Source organism: Camelina sativa, chromosome 1, assembly GCF_000633955.1.
Source record: "Camelina sativa cultivar DH55 chromosome 1, Cs, whole genome shotgun sequence".
Classification (NCBI taxonomy): Eukaryota; Viridiplantae; Streptophyta; class Magnoliopsida; order Brassicales; family Brassicaceae; genus Camelina; species Camelina sativa.
Window position 1 is genome coordinate 1,418,274 of NC_025685.1, and position 17,695 is coordinate 1,435,968.

Consider the following 17,695-nt stretch of genomic DNA (forward strand, 5'->3'; position numbering starts at 1 on the left):
TATATACAAAGAAGCGGTAGTCAGCTTCAACTAAAATAACTAAATCAATCGACTGCAAAACTTATTTGTTATATAGATATATGTACATGTTTTCATGGCATAGTACTGCGAGTCCATTAATGCAATTAATATACCAAATTTATTTCTTAATACAAGTGTTCTATATAATAAGATACCTCTTGTAATTGTCAGCTTATAAGTGTCGTCATTTTAACAATTTTCTAGGCTTTCTTGACCATCTTTTAATCAAAAATCATAAACAAAGGTATGAGAATAGAGGAGTACCTATTCACATGGTACCACATGGGTTCCTCTTGCAAAACGCAAACCCTAATGGACTTGTTAATTATTTATTCATATCCGTACTTTCTCGGGCAGATATGCATAATACTAAACATGATTAGAGAAGTGCTTTTAAATTTTGCATTATTCATATTAGTATCCTGTATGAATGTAAATATATAATTCAAAAATCACTTTTTTAATTTAGATCATATATACCCAACTAGTCAAGCAGAGTAAACAACACAAAATACTATACTCACCTTCTGAATTTAATTTCTTATAATTAAGTAGTATATAGGGATCGTTAATTATGTTCTATCTATGCGAAAATTAACTATTTTTTTTTATATCAATTAGGTGTGACAAAAAGTACATATATAAGTTGTTTTTTAGGCATAGAGCCATATCCAACAACAAAGTCAGCACTTTGTTCCAAATTATGAAGTTAACTTAATTTACATAGTATCTATATATTTATCAAATGAGCAAACCTGATTCTAATGTTTAATTTGTTAGTAATTTAAAAATTCTATAGAAATTCGGAAAAAGTGTTCCTTGTGATATATACAATGACCCGGCCCCTAAAAATTAAATCATATGTTCCTTGTGATATTTTATTGAAAAGGAAGCCCTAAACCGCACTCAAAAGACAAGAATAATTAATTAGAAAAAGTCTAAAACTAGAGCAATTAACAAATAATACTTTGAAAAGGAATCCATAAACGAGCATTATTAAAAGCATAACAAAGACCACAAGATAAAGCATTGCTTAGGGGTCCTAAAAAACTATAAAATAAAAAGATTTTTTAAAATTAGGACGCCGAGGTACTCATCAAACATAAATATATAGTAGAGATGGTCCTCACTTAAAATAACATTCATTGATGATGCGTTTTTTTTTTTTGGACAACACATTGATGATGCGTTTATATATGCATTTAGTATATTAATACTTATAGTATACCAACAGAAAATGAGAATTATATTTTTTCTTTTCTTTGTATTCGAGTACAGAATAACATGGTCGAGAATAGAGATAAATAACTTATCTCTGATGTTAAAAAAAAAAGATAATAATAATAATGATAACTTATGTCTTTTACTGTCTATATACAACATATGCCGTTTTTTATTTTTCTTTTAACATTAATTTATTACAACGTACATGAATGATGTTTTATCAACTAACATAGATTTTTCTTTTTCCGATTTTTTTTTTGGTCAATTATTTGTAAGAAACGAAAACTGAATGTCTTAACTCTTAACTAAGTTGGAATGTGGAAATTTTTTGTAGTTGCGTATTTGTTTATATCATCCAGTCCTTATTATACATTTAAAAAAAAATCGAACATCACATATGTCGAAATAATATACTAATTTATAGCGTTACGTGATGTTTGTGTTTAAGCCTACACAAAGCATTAAATAACACTAACTTCGGTATTCGTATAAGAAAAAGAAATACAAAATATACGGTACTTAGTTAACATTTAATAATCAAACGCTTGTTGTGGTGGTCTGGTCCAAGAACTGAGTCTAAAACTCCAAACTAATAATTTGTCAATAAAGAATTACTATCAATTTACATTGACTAAAGTTGAAGAGTTATTAAATTCAATTTAATATATGAAAGATTTATTTATATTTCGTTGATAAAATAAGGTCCAGTATCTTTGTAGTGTGGAATGCTTGAAACATTCCAATTAACAAGGATTAAAAAGTTAAAGCAGTAGAGGAATAAAAACGATGAATTTTGACAACATATTATCAATTTAACAGCGAGCTGGAAAAGATCTTGTACAATTTTTTTTTTAAAAAATAAAGAATTACTGAGGACTAAAGTGTTTTTTTGTTTGAAGAGAATTACTGACTAAACTATAAATTAATTATTATTAAATCTAATAAAACTATGTTATTTTTCCGCTTAAAATGCGAAGTCATAAATAGTTTCGAACCAACCGATCTCCAATACTAGGCTAAAAAGAGAACTGACTCAATTCTCATCACCGTAGAAACGAGACAACAACAACAAAAAAAACACTTCCCCAAAGAGGTCCCCTACGCGTCAGATCTTCAACGAATCCTCACTCTGCTTTCTTCTTCATTTCTTGATTTCATCAAATTTCTGATTCTCGAATTCTTGATTCATTTCAAGATTCTTGATTCTTGGTTTCTGCTTTCTTCTCTGAGCTAGGCTTCACTCGCTTGCGCTCTGCAAAGCTCGTCTAAGCTCAGAAGCCATAACATGCAAAAGAACCGGCTTCTGAATCATACCATTCATCCCCATTTGCAAACATCTTTCCCTAACATGATCTTCAGCACTTGCAGTCAAAGCTATAATCAATGGCCAATGATGTCCACAAAACTTCCTTATCTTTATTGCTACTTCGAAACCATCCATCTCCGGCATCTGCAGATCCAAAATTATAACTCTATACGACATTTCCACATTTGACAAGGCACTCAAACACTCAAAACCAGACGAGACAGCAGTCACTTCACATCCGAGTTTCTCAAGAAGTCTCTTGGTTACAGTTCTGTTCACATCGTCATCGTCTGCTAGAGTGATTCTCAGACCACGAAGAATAGAATTTGAATTCGGATGTTGAAGCTCAGTAGCATTTCCTGCTAAGATTGATCTCCTAATCGAAGGTCTTGTCTGAAACCGCAAAACTAGTTGCATACTCTGTGTTTGTCCATGTGATTTAGGTGATATCCATATGTTTCCTTGCATCATCTGCAGACAAATTTCAAAAATCACATACACAGACTGTAATTAAAATCTCTCTAATATACAAATTTTCTCATTGAGATAAACCAAAAAGAACAGCAGAACACAGAGATTTGATGAGATCACTAACCTGTGCAAGTTTTCTACACATGCCTAAGCTCAAGCCTTCCTTAATGCCATTGCTATGGTACCTTCTGTTCGGAATATGCCTCATCGCCATAGCCGAACCATCCAATGGAGGATTCTGAATCTCATTAATCTCAACTTCAAATTTCACACCGAGCGAATCATCCGACATATGCGACTTCCACATTCCAGTCTCTCTTTTGCTCTTGTCCTGACTACTACCAGTACCTTCAGAGATAACCCTGAATGTAACGGTTTTGCCTCCATCAGTCATATCCAAGATATAACCAAGCATGTACATCACAAGCTGAAATGTTCTCTTCTCATCTCCCACAACTAAATTAGGCAAACGCGTTTGAACATCCATCTCAAAACCGTAGCCTTTGTAAACGCTCAAGCATTTCGCGACGCAAGCGGCTTCTCTTATCAAAGAATGTAGCTGAAACCGTTTTACCTCTAATGCAGATTTCCCGTTATCTTTAGGCGAGATGTCAATCACGTCATTGATAAGAGCCGAGAGAACAGTGCTTGTTTTCATGAGCGCATCAACAATGATCTTCTGGTCAAGACTCATACTTTCTGACTGAAACATGGAGAGGAGACCGAGGATAGTGTGCATTGGTCTCCTCATTCCATGACTCATCACTTTCTGGCAAGTGTTCCTTGCTTGACTAGCCATCATCGCGTTCTGTTTAGCTCGAAGCAAAGCTCGGTTTTGAATACCGAGTTTTTCTCTCATTAACTGTGATTCTTCAAGAACCGATGCATGAGAGATAGCAACCGCTACTTGATCAGCAACAACTTCAGCTATTTCAATCTCTTTATCAGTCCAAACCCGTGAATTCGCACTCGGAAGTACCAAAACCATTATAGCATAAGGAGTATCAACAAACTCGGGAGTTCCTCCTTTAAAATTCAATCCGTGAAGCATTGGCATACGAACTGCAGCAACCGGACCAAACTCTTCCGAACCCCCGCAACCACTACTCTCAACTGCAAGAACAGATTTTTTCCTCAGAATGGTCACAACTTTAGTCTCCCTAACCTGAACAACATCAGGATCATTAATCGGGATAACCCTGAAACTCCTCATGGGATTCGCCCTTAGCTCATGAGTCAAATGCATCTCGGTTCTGTTCTCGTTAGGCATCCAAACAGCAGAGTTCTGTAGATCAAGAATCTTGGATAGCTCGACGAGAGTAGTCCGCAGGATCATATGCTTATCTAGCGATTTCCTGATTTCACGAGTAAGCATTCTCACCTGCACACTCATTTCCTTTTGTTTCTTCATCAGTCCAACCTCTTCGTTAAGTTCCAACACATTCTGCTTCAAGTAAAGCTCTCTCACTTTCCATTTCAACAACAACGGGATCAAAGTCAAGAGCGTGATGGCCGTGGCGCAAGAGACAAGCGCCGTGAGGAATTTGAAGATGGTGAGCCATAACATGAGCTGGAAAGAATGCGGTCCGTAATACGTCCAAGCGTTAAGCAAATGAGTCATCCCACAGAGGACGATAAAGGCAATGAACTGAACAAGAACCCATTTGAAAGGAACGTTGGAGAAGCTAATGAAGTAGAGAAGCTCGAGTGGTATTGAGAAATACGCAATGGCGATCAAGAGATCACTCACTCTTTGACATTCTAGGATGGTGTGGACACTCAAGAAACCTTCGTCATCACAGTTACAGCTCACGTAATCGTTATCACCAGAAACAAGAGCAAGAAGAGCAAACAAAAGCAATCCAAGACCTAAAGATCTTAACATCTTTTGATCCAATCTCTCACTAAACCCTAATCGAATCTCCAGCCCTCACAGCCTTTATGCTCTCTAAACAAGTTGTTGAGATCCAAATGAACCAATTGATAATAACCGACTTCGTATTCATAGATTTCCACAACGTGTAGACACCAATGGGATTAAACAACTCCAAACACGCATACCCAGAAGAAGAAAACGCATCAAGATCTATGTTCCTCGATACTCGTAGTGACAAAAGAAACCGACTTGAGATTTTTTTTTTTCTTTTCCGTTAAAATTTACAGAGGAGGGGTAATCAGAGAAATAAAACCAAGATTGAAGCCAATAGAATTAAAAAGAAAAGAACACACCTTTCGAATCTAGAAGGAGAAATAAGGAAGACCCGTCTTAATGAAACATGATTTTGATCAACGAAATCGAGTCAATCTGAAATCTTTTGTTTTGTACAGAAGAGGAGAAAAACAGAACCGATTGAGGAAACAAAAAAAGAGAAGAAACCAAGTTGCGGTCCGGTGGGTTGGCAGATCTTTTCCGGGAGATTTCAGACTTGAGTCAACATTATTCAAAGTTTTATTATAAGACAAAAGCAGCAAACTTTTAGCTTAAGCAATTTCCGCAGAGTTGCTTAATTTTTCAATTAAATTGGCCATAAAAGCTAGTATAATTTTTAACAGTAAATTTTTTGACTTTAACAATATATCGACTCGTAAAGAAACAAAATACAAGTTGACAAATGTAATTATCACACTTGTGTGAGCCATGAAAAAAAAAAAAAAAAAGTACTAAAGAGCTTTACAGTGGTAACAGTTTGATCAATATTAAAGAAAATAAATTTAATTTGCCAAGTAAGGTTACACACCAAATTAGTTATTGTTATTGTCCAAATAGATCTAGGACGAACCGTTTATAGGTTATGAATTATTAAACAAAAGTGGAAACAAAATGTATGTGTATTCATAAAAGAGCATTTCCTTTTTTACTAACAAAAGAAGAAAAAAAACCAAAAAAAGAGATATATATATAGGAAAAGAAAAAGGAATGATGTGAAAAGAGAACCAGAATCGTTACTGAAAGAAAAATGGGGATGTGGAGTTTATAAATTACACCGAACCAAGAAGAACAAAAGCACCATCTCTCAACTTATCTCTGATGAAAACCATTAAAGACAAGTTTCTGTCTTATAAGTCTTCTATCAGTTCAGATTCTTTGCTTTTGCCTTCGGTTTCTACTTTGGATCTAAACCCTACAGTCGTAGTCTCTGGAAGCTCAGTGCTAATCAGGTATTTGCTGCTCATAATCTCCATTCTCCGATGACTCATGTCCTAACCTTCCTGCAAATAGATTACATCCATAAGGGTTTCAAGTCATACTCATAGCCCAAAGGAGAAAAGCTTGATCTCTACTCTAGCAGTACTTTAGTATTATAACCATCTCCATTGCAATTGTGATTTGTTGTTGTTTCAATTTAAAGGTTTGACCTTTGATGGAGATGACAAACATCTTCTAAGAAAGTTTTAAGTTTTTTTTACCTGATAAGTCATACCCGCCACCGCCTCTACCATCATGACCGCTGTGGCCTCCTCTGCCCCATTCAGAACGGATGTGTGTCATGTGCATTCCCTGCGGCGCCTGCATCATCAAATGATGAGATCCACCTAAACCAGTTTGATGATGATGATGATGCTCATCGTGTCCCCGCATTGGATTTCTTCCCGTAGGTTCCATACCAGGACGGAAACCCATGTCAAGCATCGGTCCAGTGCTAGCGGGAGAAGTTAACCGATTTCCGCCATCCCCTTTCCCACCACTCCCGACAGCATCCTTCTGTCTATCAAGCTGAAACGTACCAAGAATCACCTGCATTTGCACAGATCTAAAGCGATCAATCGAAGTCCTACTTATACTAGGCAATGGTCAATTTTGAATGATGGTTGGAAACATTAACACATAGAGACTGCAAAGTTGCAATAATGATACATGGAATTGTACCTGAACCGGGCCAGCAGCTGTGAACTGGTTCCCAACCGCTCCACCGACGATCTGACCATCTGAACCAGATAAAGAAGCGCTAAGGCCACCGGTTTTACCACCTTGTTCTGTCCGGATATATGATCCGGATAGTGAGAGAATCTCATACTGACCCTGAAAAAAGTAGTTGGGAATTCTGAAGCAAGACTAACAATGATAATGCAAGCTTAAAAGAAAGTATCTGAACTGAAATCATTTTAGCTTTATCAGCATGCCGACTTCATCTCGTCTCTGTGAAGAAACAACAAAGAAGCGAGACTGAGTACTTCAAATTTACGGCAAGAGAAAATCACCTCATATGATACGTTGCCTCCTGATGTAGCCGGTTGGCGCAAGGATACATTAGAGATGGTGCCTGATGCAGAAAGAACGCATAGTTCATGCTTGCTTTGGTTTGCGAAAAGCATAATCTTCTGAGCCACATCCTGTCAAATTCACCCAAAGAAAATTTAAAAGCGTGAAGATTACTCTCCAATTTGCATTAGAATCAATGAGGAAAATAGTATATATTATCATAGACGGGCTTCTAGTAGAATCACTTCAACATTAGATTTGAATGAAGGCTAGATATACACCAACAAAATCTATAACATGTTGTTGGATAATTCCAACTTGAGGAAGAAGCTATCTCCTAGGAAGTTGCCAAAAGAGATAGATTAAGAAAAAGGAAAAGTTCCTATTATCAATAAGTTGTAATATGTTAATTCTAATAGGTTTAGGAAAAGTTAAAACCTATAAATAAAGGAGCCTATGGAGAGGTGTTCCATAAGACTTGAGAGAAAGAGAGATTTAGTTTTTGAGAGAGTTTTCTAAATCTAATAAGAAAGGTGTTCTTATATTTTCAAGTTCTTAATCATAGACATGTAAGGATCTTGAGTGTACAAGAAGATAACATACCTCACCAGGAGCTATATTAACGATATGCGGAGTAAAGCTTTGCCCAGTTTTCCCTGCACCAAAGTAACTTCTTGTGAAGCTCAGAGTATAACACAAATTCCAGAATATCACAGAAGGATCACTTGATAAGATTACTTAATGCTATCTGAAAAGAAACAGAAGGCCATCGACTAGATAAACAAATTCAACAAAATTGATAAAACTATACAAATCCACACCCTCACCTGAAGTGTTAAAAAGGTTTGTGCTCTGATATGAAATTCAAGATGTAAACTTTTAAAAGATGAATTTTACAGAGTTACGTAAATACTAATTCAAGGCAATTACGTCTCAAATCATACCTACGAATTTTGCAAGCTAAAAGTATCAAAAATTTAAGAAATTGACTACAAAGTTGGACACTTTTCATCTCAATTCGATTGAAAACAAAGAAAAGGGCTTTTGAGTGAACCCACCGACAGAACCAAGCAGAGGTTTCTTGGATGAGCCGGAATTGGACGATGCCGTACCTCCGGCAAGAGCAGCTCGCTCTCTCCTCTCTTTAGCAGAGGAACTGCTCGCAGAAGACGCCATTTTCTTAGCCGCTAGGGCTTGTTCAGGCGTCACATACTTCCTCGGTCGACCTCTCTTCCTCTTTAACGGCTCCATCGGTGCCGTCACAGCGGAGGACGGAACTGAATGAGGGTAAACCGAAATTGAGGAAGAAACATCATTAGGATGTAGCGGCTGTGGCTGCGGCGGGAAAAGCCCATTGTTGGAAGATGGAACCGCGTTTCCGGTAGAAGCAGTGGTTGCTACGGTGGTTGGATGGTGGTGGAGCTGTAGTTGGTGGTGGAAGTAAGGAGAACTGAGTCGTTGTTGCTGCAGTTGCTGTTGATGGAGATGGTGATGTTGATGGTGCTGCTGCTGCTGTTGTTGTTGTTGGTGGTGATGATGGTGGCTTTCGTTAGGTTCCATTCCTTTTTAGAAAGAGAAAACAAACAAAATAAAAATTCTTAGAGAGAGAGAGAGAATTAGGGATTTTTTATTTCTTTTTTTCCTTTTTCCAAATTTTTCTTTTTCTTTTAGGGTTTTTATTTTATTTAAAAGGAAGATGATGAGATAGAATCTCAACCGTTAGATTTAGATTTGACTTCCGTGTTTTTTTTTGACTTGTATATATATCTTATTAATTATTAATAAAAGGATCTCTTCGTTTTCTCCCTTTTTTATTTGTTTTTTTTTTTGCCTTTCGAGGAAACAGAAAAATTTTAATTTTTCTCAGAGGTAAACGAACGATCACCTTTTGAGTTTTCTTTAGTCATTTAGCACACGTCAGAATATTTCTTAAATGTATACCTTTACTAGATTATAAATTTGGTTATTGGTACTGTGTGTATTGGTTTTACTGTTTTAGTATGCATGCTGCGTGACATTTTAGGATTCATCATCTTCAAATTTAGGATTTGAATGATAAACAAAGAAGAAGCACGATAAAGTCAATGAGGGTGTTGCAAAAAAGAGATTGTACTCCTTTTTCAACTTCCCCTTGTCAAAAAGTCGTATTCAACCAATGGCTTTTTAATCTCACTAATCAATACCGGTTCCATTCCACATTTCTCAATCACAAATACTAGGCTTCCTCAATCCTGGTTTGGCCACAAATACGACACACCTATTCACTGGCTTCCTCAACAAGCAACTAACCAAATAAAAGAAGAAAAAAAGAAAACAGATTATAAAAGCAACACATGTTACTCTTTAATACTCCTGTAGCTACCACACTAGTTGACTTCATATATACTCTTCGGCCTTTACAGATTTTTAAATGCATCTTCAAGTCTTGTATTGACTAAGGAAGAAGCACCCCTTTATGCGAATATGCTAACACCTATCTTATTGGCTACTTCAATCAGCTATTGGATTTATGCTTGAAAAATCTATGATAGGATAACATCTTATTTATAGACTATGTGGAAAGATTATTCAAGAACAATGAATGAACTTGTAATGAAAAAATGAAATCATGGCGTTAGAGTTTTTGATTAGTGATATAGTTGTCAATTTTTTATAAATATTTTGAGTTTTGTTTTGTACAGGAGGTTATTTATTACTTTTCAAAATAAAGGTGCAATTGACAATAAAATATTAAAATTTGGCCTGGAGATTAGGGGGTATTTGTCATATCTAAAACTTGAGAGCACAATTGACAAAAACAAAAGGACTCTGATCCTAAACAGTAATATACATATGATTTAAACCTCGTTGAGTCGTTTCCTTCTTCGCCCACTACTAACTCTCCCAGTCGCAAAACCGCCGCCGCATCTCCACGGCCGTCTTATCACCGGATAATCCATAGGTACTACTTCAATGTCCTTCAGCTCTTGTTTATTAATCAAAAGATGAGTTGCATTAAGAATTTTGGATCCATCGAATCTGAACTTCTTTCTCTCTTCTAGTTTTTTTTGTTGCGATGGAGGTGGATAAGAAGGATGAGAGAGAGTCTGAATCTTCGGAGCAGGTGGTGAATCCATGGGAAGTATCCGCAAAAGACGGTGGAAAGATCGATTACGACAAGCTTATTGACAAATTTGGTTGCCAGAGGCTTGACGAGTCGTTGATTGATCGTGTTCAGAGACTTACTTCTCGTCAACCACACGTGTTCCTCCGCCGTGGTGTCTTCTTCGCCCATCGGTTCGAAATTCACTTATTTATTTATGAATTGTGTAGAAAGTCTTGTTATTGATGGTTTCATTGTGTGAGGGTTTATAGGGATTTCAATGAGATTTTGGACGCCTATGAGAAAGGAGACAAGTTTTATCTCTACACTGGAAGAGGGCCTTCATCAGAAGCTTTGCATTTAGGGCATTTGATTCCTTTCATGTTTACCAAGTAAGTGAGAGATCTTGGAGCTATTTATATGGTAGTGTGATCAATGAGAGGATGGTTTTGATGATTTTGATTGTCATTACAGATACTTGCAAGAAGCTTTCAAGGTTCCCCTTGTTATACAACTCACGGATGATGAAAAATGCATGTGGAAGAACTTATCGGTGGAGGAAAGTCAAAGACTTGCCAGAGAAAATGCGAAAGATATCATAGCTTGTGGATTTGACGTAACAAAGACGTTCATTTTCTCTGACTTTGACTATGTTGGTGGGTAAGTCACATTCGAATCTCTGGAAAAAAACTAGCATTGCTCTTGCCCTATCTAGGTCTTGATTTTGATTTATATATCACATTTTCTCTGGCTTTAATGAGTTGCAAAAACTTTGTGTGTAGCGCTTTCTATAAAAATATGGTGAAGGTTTCCAAGTGCGTCACACTTAATAAGGTGACTTTACTTTCGATCTCCTTGAATTTCAAAATTCAAAATGCGGCTAGCTGCTTTGTGTTCGTGATTTTCATTTGTATATCTCATTCTTTGTTAGGCTATGGGAATCTTTGGCTTTTCTGGTGAAGATCATATCGGGAAACTGAGTTTCCCTCCTGTGCAGGTATGATTTTTTTGTTGGTGTGAGTATATGTAATGTATTCCAATGCATATATACTGTCATATTTAAATTGGATAGTTGTTTTCCATATTTATTTACAGGCAGTGCCATCTTTCCCTAGCTCTTTCCCGCATCTGTTCCCTGGCAAGGACAATCTCCGCTGCTTGATTCCTTGTGCTATTGACCAGGTGTGCTGTCTAACTTTTTATATTAACCGGATTGCTTGTTTGAAGATAAATAAGTTCTCAAATGGTGTAAAAATGTCTGTAACTGCGAGCCTAAGCATACTTCCATCCATTATCAGTCTCTTCTATGTTTTCCATGTATCACATTTGTATATATAACCAATCTTTGCGTTTGGTTTTGTTCAGGATCCTTATTTTAGAATGACTCGTGATGTTGCACCCCGGTTAGGCTATAGCAAGCCTGCCCTGATTGAGTCGTCATTTTTTCCTGCTCTACAGGCAAGTTCTTTCTTAAGCACATTACACTTTCTTGCTTCCCACAACTAAATGTCTTATATCACTTTACGCAGGGAGAGAATGGAAAAATGTCTGCTAGTGATCCAAATTCTGCTATCTATGTGACTGATACCGCGAAAGACATTAAAAACAAGGTAAATTCTATTATTTGTTTTCTTCTTCCCATCTTTTAGCCTCATTCATTGTCTAGATTGGTTGCTACTCAAGTCCTTCCACTCGTTTTATCTTTTGAGAAAACTAGCCACTTTGCTGGTGTAACGGCATCTTAGAGACGTTACAGAACATTAAATACCAGTCCTAATAATGAAATCAGATAATTGCTTCCAGTATCTAAACTTGGTGTGGTTCCATATGCAGATAAACAGATATGCGTTTAGTGGTGGGCAAGACTCCGTCGAGAAGCACAGAGAACTTGGAGCAAATCTTGAGGTACCAAATTCTTGTTTCCTCCTCTTCCCTTATCTGTATTAGGTAGTGGCACCTCTCAAATGTGTTCCTTACAAGGTCATATCCAGTTAAAAAAATTAAGGATGAAGCTTCACTTTGTTTATGATTGTGTTCCTCAAGAGTACTATCAACCCTACAAAAACTAAACCCTAACTCAGACGGGAATATTGAAGGACTTGCCAAAAACTAATTGACTAGGAAACGACTCTGCTATACTTGTCTTTTTTGGGGTATAATCTCCCTTGTTCCTTTTACAGGTAGACATACCCGTCAAGTATCTGAGTTTCTTCCTCGAAGATGATTCCGAACTAGAACACATAAAAAAGGTAATTACATTATTACACTTGTGGATAGCTTGTTATCCAGATCATTAGAGAGAAGGAAAAATGTGTGTATTGTGGATTTCTCTGAAAAAAGTAAAAACACATTGATTGTACTGTTACAGGAGTATGGAGAAGGAAGAATGCTAACGGGTGAAGTGAAAAAGAGACTTACTGAAGTGTTGACAGAAATGGTGGAGAGACACCGCAGGTCTCGAGCTGCTGTTACCGATGAGGTAAAAGATGTGCTAAAATTAGTTGGTCTCATCAACCATCAAGATTCAAATAACATTTGTACTGACTCATCAATTTTGTATTAACCAGATGGTGGATGCGTTCATGGCCGTGAGACCTCTCCCAAGCATGTTCGAATAGAAGCACTCAGAAACCAAGGATGAATTGAACCATACTTTTGCTACTTGCATTTTTCTTAGCTTTTTACATTTATTATATAAAAAAAAAACAAATTCGAAAATGATTTATATGCATACTTTTATTACATATAACAAGATCTATTAGACTAAAAATAAAATAAAAAATATTAAATTTAAAATCAGAAATCTAAATAGAAATGTTAATTTATTTATAAACATATCTAACAAAATTAAATAGAAATAGTCATTTTTGGAGGTATAGTGAAATCCAAAATCAATAAATAGGTTTTCTGAGTGAGTTGGGCCTTCTTTGTGCTTAACTTATAAAACTCCAATTGCTAAGTAGTGTACAAGTGTTGGACTTATAAAATCTATGTAGGAGGGGAGGGGGGCAAGTCCGTAAATAGTAGGAAACGGGAAGGGCAACGAGAGACAGATAAAAAACGAAAAAGACAAAAAAGGCCTCGAAGGAAGAAGAAGGCAACGTGTAAATAAGGCATCATCAAGCAGAGTCGAGGAGGAAACCTAAAAAGTCTCTGCCGCTTCTGCCCCTTCTGTAAATTCCCAATCCGACCCTTTCTCAATCTTCTTCTCCGTGTTTGCCCCTCCTCCTTCCCCGATTTCTTCCCTCGATTCTCTTTTTTTTTTACCCGCCAAAATCACTTCTCTAACGGCTCCTTCCTCCAGTTTCTTCCTCGTATCCCTAGATTTCGGATCCGTGGCCTTGGTTTAGGTCTTTCTCGCTGTTATTGGTTGATACCCAGAATCTGATTCAAGTGAGTTCTCTAGTTTTGTAGCTAAAGTTTCGATTTTTTTATTTTTGTATTTCTTTCTCTTCCTGGTTGTGTTTTTTTTTTTTTTTCTTTTTCTTCTGATGAGCTCAGATCTTTGAGTAAAATTCATTTTAGCTGATTAAAGATCTCGTTTTTGACTTACACAACTTTGTCGAATTTCGAATTTGTGCTTACTATAGAGAGATTGAATTTGAATAGTGTCGATTTTGAGATTTGGACAACGTAAAAGTCGTGTCTTTTTTTGCCTACTTTTACTCGTCTCTGTCAATATTTTGTTCACTCACGTTAGTTTTTTTTTTTTTTTTTATTAACTCTGCTTTTTGTAGCTCCCATCTTCCGATCTGTCTGAAGAAGAGTAAGTTACTGTCTTTTTTCGTTGAGGATGCAGACAATTAAGCTATATGATGACCATTTCCGTTTTCTCTCTGTAAGTCTTTAAATGTTTATGTTTGTTACATTTCACTTCATATTGATACTTTGGTCTCTATCGTGGAAATCTGAATCATAACTTGCGGTCACTAGTCGCTTTCAATATCTTTTGCCTTTTCTGGACCTTTTTTTTGTTTTTACTTCGGTTGCATCATTCTTCTTACGTCTTTTTGAGTTGGTATATATATGTTCTCGTGTTTAATTGTACTGATAGAGCGTTTTGTTAATACAGGTACTTATAGAGCGAGAGAATTAGTTTCTTTTTTTAGACGAGTTGGGTTGTTTTGAAGCAGTGTGTTTGTTTAAAAAAGAGATTTGCTTCAGCAATGGCGAATCGTGATTTAATGCTTGGACAGAATCGTAATATCGGTGGTATTGGTCAGGGTCAATCTTTGGTGCTTGGTCACAACAACCACAGTCTAGGGCTTGGTCAAAACCATGATGTGGAGTTAGGGCAAGGTCACAATATGGATTTAGGACATGGTCATCATGATCATGAAATTGATTTAGGACACCCTCATGATGATCATGAGCTAGGCTTAGGAAATGGCGAAGATCAGGATGGAGAGGATCATCATCATCATCAACATCATCACGACTATATGAACGAGAATGAAATCTCGGTTGATCAAAAGCCTGGACACGACGATGTTGATCCCGACCTGGTTCTTTCCACGCAAAACCATCATGACTTTTCATTGTCTGATAATAATAACCAGTTGGTGGTTGGGGAAAACCATGAACTAGATGACAATCTTGAACTAGCCGTTGACTCAAGTCATGAACTTGAAATTGATCATCATGGTGATATGGTTATGGTTAGCACTCCGGTTCAAGCCCGAGCTCTTACTGCTGACATGACTTACCAACTTACTGTTGGACAAGAGTTTCCAGATGTGAAAAGTTGCCGTAGAGCGTTGAGGGATATGGCGATCGCTCTTCATTTCGAAATGCAGACAATAAAATCTGACAAAACTCGTTTCACAGCTAAGTGTTCGAGTGAAGGATGTCCATGGAGAGTTCATGCTGCAAAGCTCCCTGGGGTTCCAACTTTCACCATCAGGACGATACATGAAAGCCATAGCTGTGGAGGAATAAATCATTTGGGACACCAACAAGCTTCAGTTCAGTGGGTTGCTACCTCGGTTGAGCAACGGCTTCGTGAGAATCCGAATTGTAAACCTAAAGAGATTCTTGAAGAGATACATCGTGTTCACGGAATCACTTTGTCGTACAAACAAGCTTGGCGTGGTAAAGAAAGAATCATGGCAACTATGCGTGGATCTTTTGAAGAAGGGTATCGCTTACTTCCTCAATACTGCGAGCAGGTTAAAAGAACGAATCCGGGAAGCATTGCTTCGGTCTATGGAAGTCCAGCTGATAATTGCTTTCAGCGTCTCTTCATATCGTTTCAAGCTTCAATTTATGGGTTTCTAAATGCTTGTCGACCACTTCTTGGGTTGGACAGGACATATTTGAAGAGCAAGTATTTAGGTACTTTGCTTCTCGCTACTGGATTTGATGGAGATGGTGCTTTGTTTCCGTTGGCGTTTGGGATTGTAGATGAAGAGAATGACGAGAACTGGATGTGGTTTTTGTGTGAGCTTCATAATCTTCTTGAAACCAATACTGAGAATATGCCAAGACTCACGATTTTGTCTGATAGACAAAAGGGAATAGTGGAAGGCGTTGAACAGAATTTTCCTACTGCGTTTCACGGTTTTTGTATGCGCCATTTGAGTGAAAGCTTCCGGAAGGAGTTTAACAACACTATGTTAGTGAATTATCTGTGGGAAGCTGCTCAAGCTTTAACGGTGATCGAGTTTGAAGCCAAAATACTCGAAATTGAAGAGGTTTCTCAAGATGCAGCTTACTGGATCCGTCGGATCCCTCCTCGGTTATGGGCTACTGCGTATTTTGAAGGACAAAGGTTTGGACATTTAACCGCAAATATAGTTGAATCCTTAAACTCATGGATCGCTGAAGCATCTGGACTTCCAATCATTCAGATGATGGAATGCATCAGGAGACAACTAATGACTTGGTTTAACGAAAGGCGTGAAACCAGTATGCAGTGGACTTCAATACTCGTCCCAACAGCTGAGCGGCGTGTCGCTGAGGCTCTTGAGCTTGCAAGAACCTATCAGGTGCTTCGAGCCAATGAAGCTGAGTTTGAAGTTATTTCTCATGAAGGAAACAACATTGTGGATATTAGGAACCGGTGTTGTCTGTGTCGGGGTTGGCAGTTATACGGTTTACCTTGTGCACACGCTGTCGCGGCTCTTCTTTCTTGTAGACAGAATGTTCATAGGTTCACTGAGAGCTGTTTCACTGTGGCTACTTATAGGAAGACTTATTCTCAGACGATTCATCCGATTCCAGATAAAAGTCTTTGGAGAGAGCTTTCTGAAGGAGATCTAAGCGTGAATAAAGCTGCTCTTGAGGTTATTATAAATCCTCCAAAGTCTCTGAGACCGCCTGGTAGGCCGAGGAAAAGACGTGTTCGAGCTGAAGATAGAGGACGAGTGAAGCGGGTTGTGCATTGTAGCCGGTGTAACCAGACCGGACATTTCAGAACCACTTGTGCTGCACCCATTTGATATGCAACGAACTCTGTATCTCTTACCTGTAAGTTTCTTAGCTGTTTTAGGATAATGTTACTGTCCTCCGAATCGAATTCACAGATCTGATTTGTCTGTTGATTTATCTTGGGACAGGAACTATACTGCAGACTGAGCAAGTTATCGGAACAGAGGCGAAAACTGCAGGAGTCACTCTGTTCTATGTACTGTAAAAATTTCAATCTTTGAAATTTCAAGATTTCAGGCGATGGATGGAAACAAACACATGAAGAGCATTGCCTGTTTGTTGAATCCTTTTTTACTTACTTAATATGCTTAGCTTGAGCATAATGTTACGCATAAACTCTCTTATTTTCCTGTAATTCCTGAGGTCAGATTGTACTTTCATTTACTTTGTACTCTATGTAGCTTTGTTGAACCAAAAAAGAACTCGATTATTATTATTATCACACGGTACGAAGTGTTATGTAATTCTAGTGTTTTCTTCATTACAATTCAAATAAAAATCAGTCTTCTACCAAAATATGAAACAATGAGTTCCCAAAGACTAATTTCCTGGAAAACTGGGGAGGTCGTCCGAGGCCAAGGACGTAGCTGCCGCGTGGATCAAGGAACCAGTAGATGAAACCGTGCAAGATGAAGAGTCCAGCCATCAAGAAAGGTACGATGGCTAATTCTCTCGACTTGGACAAAATTAGATACATCCCTGACATTTCAGAACCACTTGTGCTCAACCGATTTGATTTGCAACGACAGCTTGGTCTCTGTATCTTTGTAAGTGTCGTTGCTTTTTTTAGGATAAGGTTAATATCCTAAATGAATTCGTATATCTGATTTGTGTGGACTTCTCTGACAGGAACATTACCGCAAACTCGAGTGAGAGTTAATGGAAAAGATGCAAAAACCACAAGGGTATAAACGATCTGTTCAGTATACTAAAAAAACGTAGTCATCCCCCTTCCCCCCCC

The 17,695-nt window shown here is 37.5% G+C and overlaps 4 protein-coding genes across 4 annotated transcripts; 2 read left to right on the forward strand and 2 right to left on the reverse strand.

Moving 5' to 3' along the window:
* On the reverse strand, positions 2,149-5,497 carry LOC104702135 (protein EIN4-like). The gene is made up of 2 exons (XM_010417992.2): positions 3,147-5,497; positions 2,149-3,022 (listed from the first exon to the last, which is right to left on the reverse strand). Exons 1-2 carry the CDS (start codon positions 4,905-4,907, stop codon positions 2,483-2,485), a joined length of 2,301 nt encoding a protein of 766 aa, XP_010416294.1. The 5' UTR covers positions 4,908-5,497; the 3' UTR covers positions 2,149-2,482.
* Positions 5,769-8,854, reverse strand: LOC104702233 (AT-hook motif nuclear-localized protein 14-like). Its single transcript, XM_010418093.2, has 6 exons — positions 8,282-8,854; positions 7,827-7,879; positions 7,223-7,354; positions 6,891-7,043; positions 6,431-6,758; positions 5,769-6,232 (listed from the first exon to the last, which is right to left on the reverse strand). Exons 1-6 carry the CDS (start codon positions 8,781-8,783, stop codon positions 6,174-6,176), a joined length of 1,227 nt encoding a protein of 408 aa, XP_010416395.1. The 5' UTR covers positions 8,784-8,854; the 3' UTR covers positions 5,769-6,173.
* LOC104702319 (tryptophan--tRNA ligase, cytoplasmic) lies at positions 10,060-13,044 on the forward strand. Its single transcript, XM_010418201.1, has 13 exons — positions 10,060-10,164; positions 10,265-10,499; positions 10,578-10,697; positions 10,780-10,965; positions 11,088-11,139; positions 11,237-11,302; positions 11,401-11,487; positions 11,671-11,763; positions 11,835-11,915; positions 12,139-12,210; positions 12,486-12,554; positions 12,674-12,784; positions 12,873-13,044. The coding sequence occupies exons 2-13, from the start codon at positions 10,279-10,281 to the stop codon at positions 12,921-12,923; spliced, it is 1,209 nt and encodes a 402-aa protein (XP_010416503.1). The 5' UTR covers positions 10,060-10,164; positions 10,265-10,278; the 3' UTR covers positions 12,924-13,044.
* LOC104702417 lies at positions 13,395-17,198 on the forward strand. Its single transcript, XM_010418303.2, has 4 exons — positions 13,395-13,698; positions 14,043-14,143; positions 14,378-16,773; positions 16,863-17,198. The coding sequence occupies exon 3, from the start codon at positions 14,472-14,474 to the stop codon at positions 16,743-16,745; it is 2,274 nt and encodes a 757-aa protein (XP_010416605.1). The 5' UTR covers positions 13,395-13,698; positions 14,043-14,143; positions 14,378-14,471; the 3' UTR covers positions 16,746-16,773; positions 16,863-17,198.

What these genes read in the sequence shown, in the direction of transcription:
- LOC104702135 (XM_010417992.2), bottom strand. Translation starts at nt 4,907, where the DNA reads ATGTTAAGATCTTTAGGTCTTGGATTGCTTTTGTTTGCTCTTCTTGCT. An exon ending in TGTGTAGAAAACTTGCACAG is followed by an intron (nt 3,023 to 3,146) that starts GTTAGTGATCTC and finishes ATTTGTCTGCAG; the next exon opens with ATGATGCAAGGAAACATATG.
- LOC104702233 (XM_010418093.2), bottom strand. Translation starts at nt 8,783, where the DNA reads ATGGAACCTAACGAAAGCCACCATCATCACCACCAACAACAACAACAG. An exon ending in ACCTCTGCTTGGTTCTGTCG is followed by an intron (nt 7,880 to 8,281) that starts GTGGGTTCACTC and finishes ACTTTGGTGCAG; the next exon opens with GGAAAACTGGGCAAAGCTTT. An exon ending in GAGGCAACGTATCATATGAG is followed by an intron (nt 7,044 to 7,222) that starts GTGATTTTCTCT and finishes TACTTTTTTCAG; the next exon opens with GGTCAGTATGAGATTCTCTC.
- LOC104702319 (XM_010418201.1), top strand. Translation starts at nt 10,279, where the DNA reads ATGGAGGTGGATAAGAAGGATGAGAGAGAGTCTGAATCTTCGGAGCAG. An exon ending in AACTTGGAGCAAATCTTGAG is followed by an intron (nt 12,211 to 12,485) that starts GTACCAAATTCT and finishes TTCCTTTTACAG; the next exon opens with GTAGACATACCCGTCAAGTA. An exon ending in GAGCTGCTGTTACCGATGAG is followed by an intron (nt 12,785 to 12,872) that starts GTAAAAGATGTG and finishes TGTATTAACCAG; the next exon opens with ATGGTGGATGCGTTCATGGC.
- LOC104702417 (XM_010418303.2), top strand. Translation starts at nt 14,472, where the DNA reads ATGGCGAATCGTGATTTAATGCTTGGACAGAATCGTAATATCGGTGGT.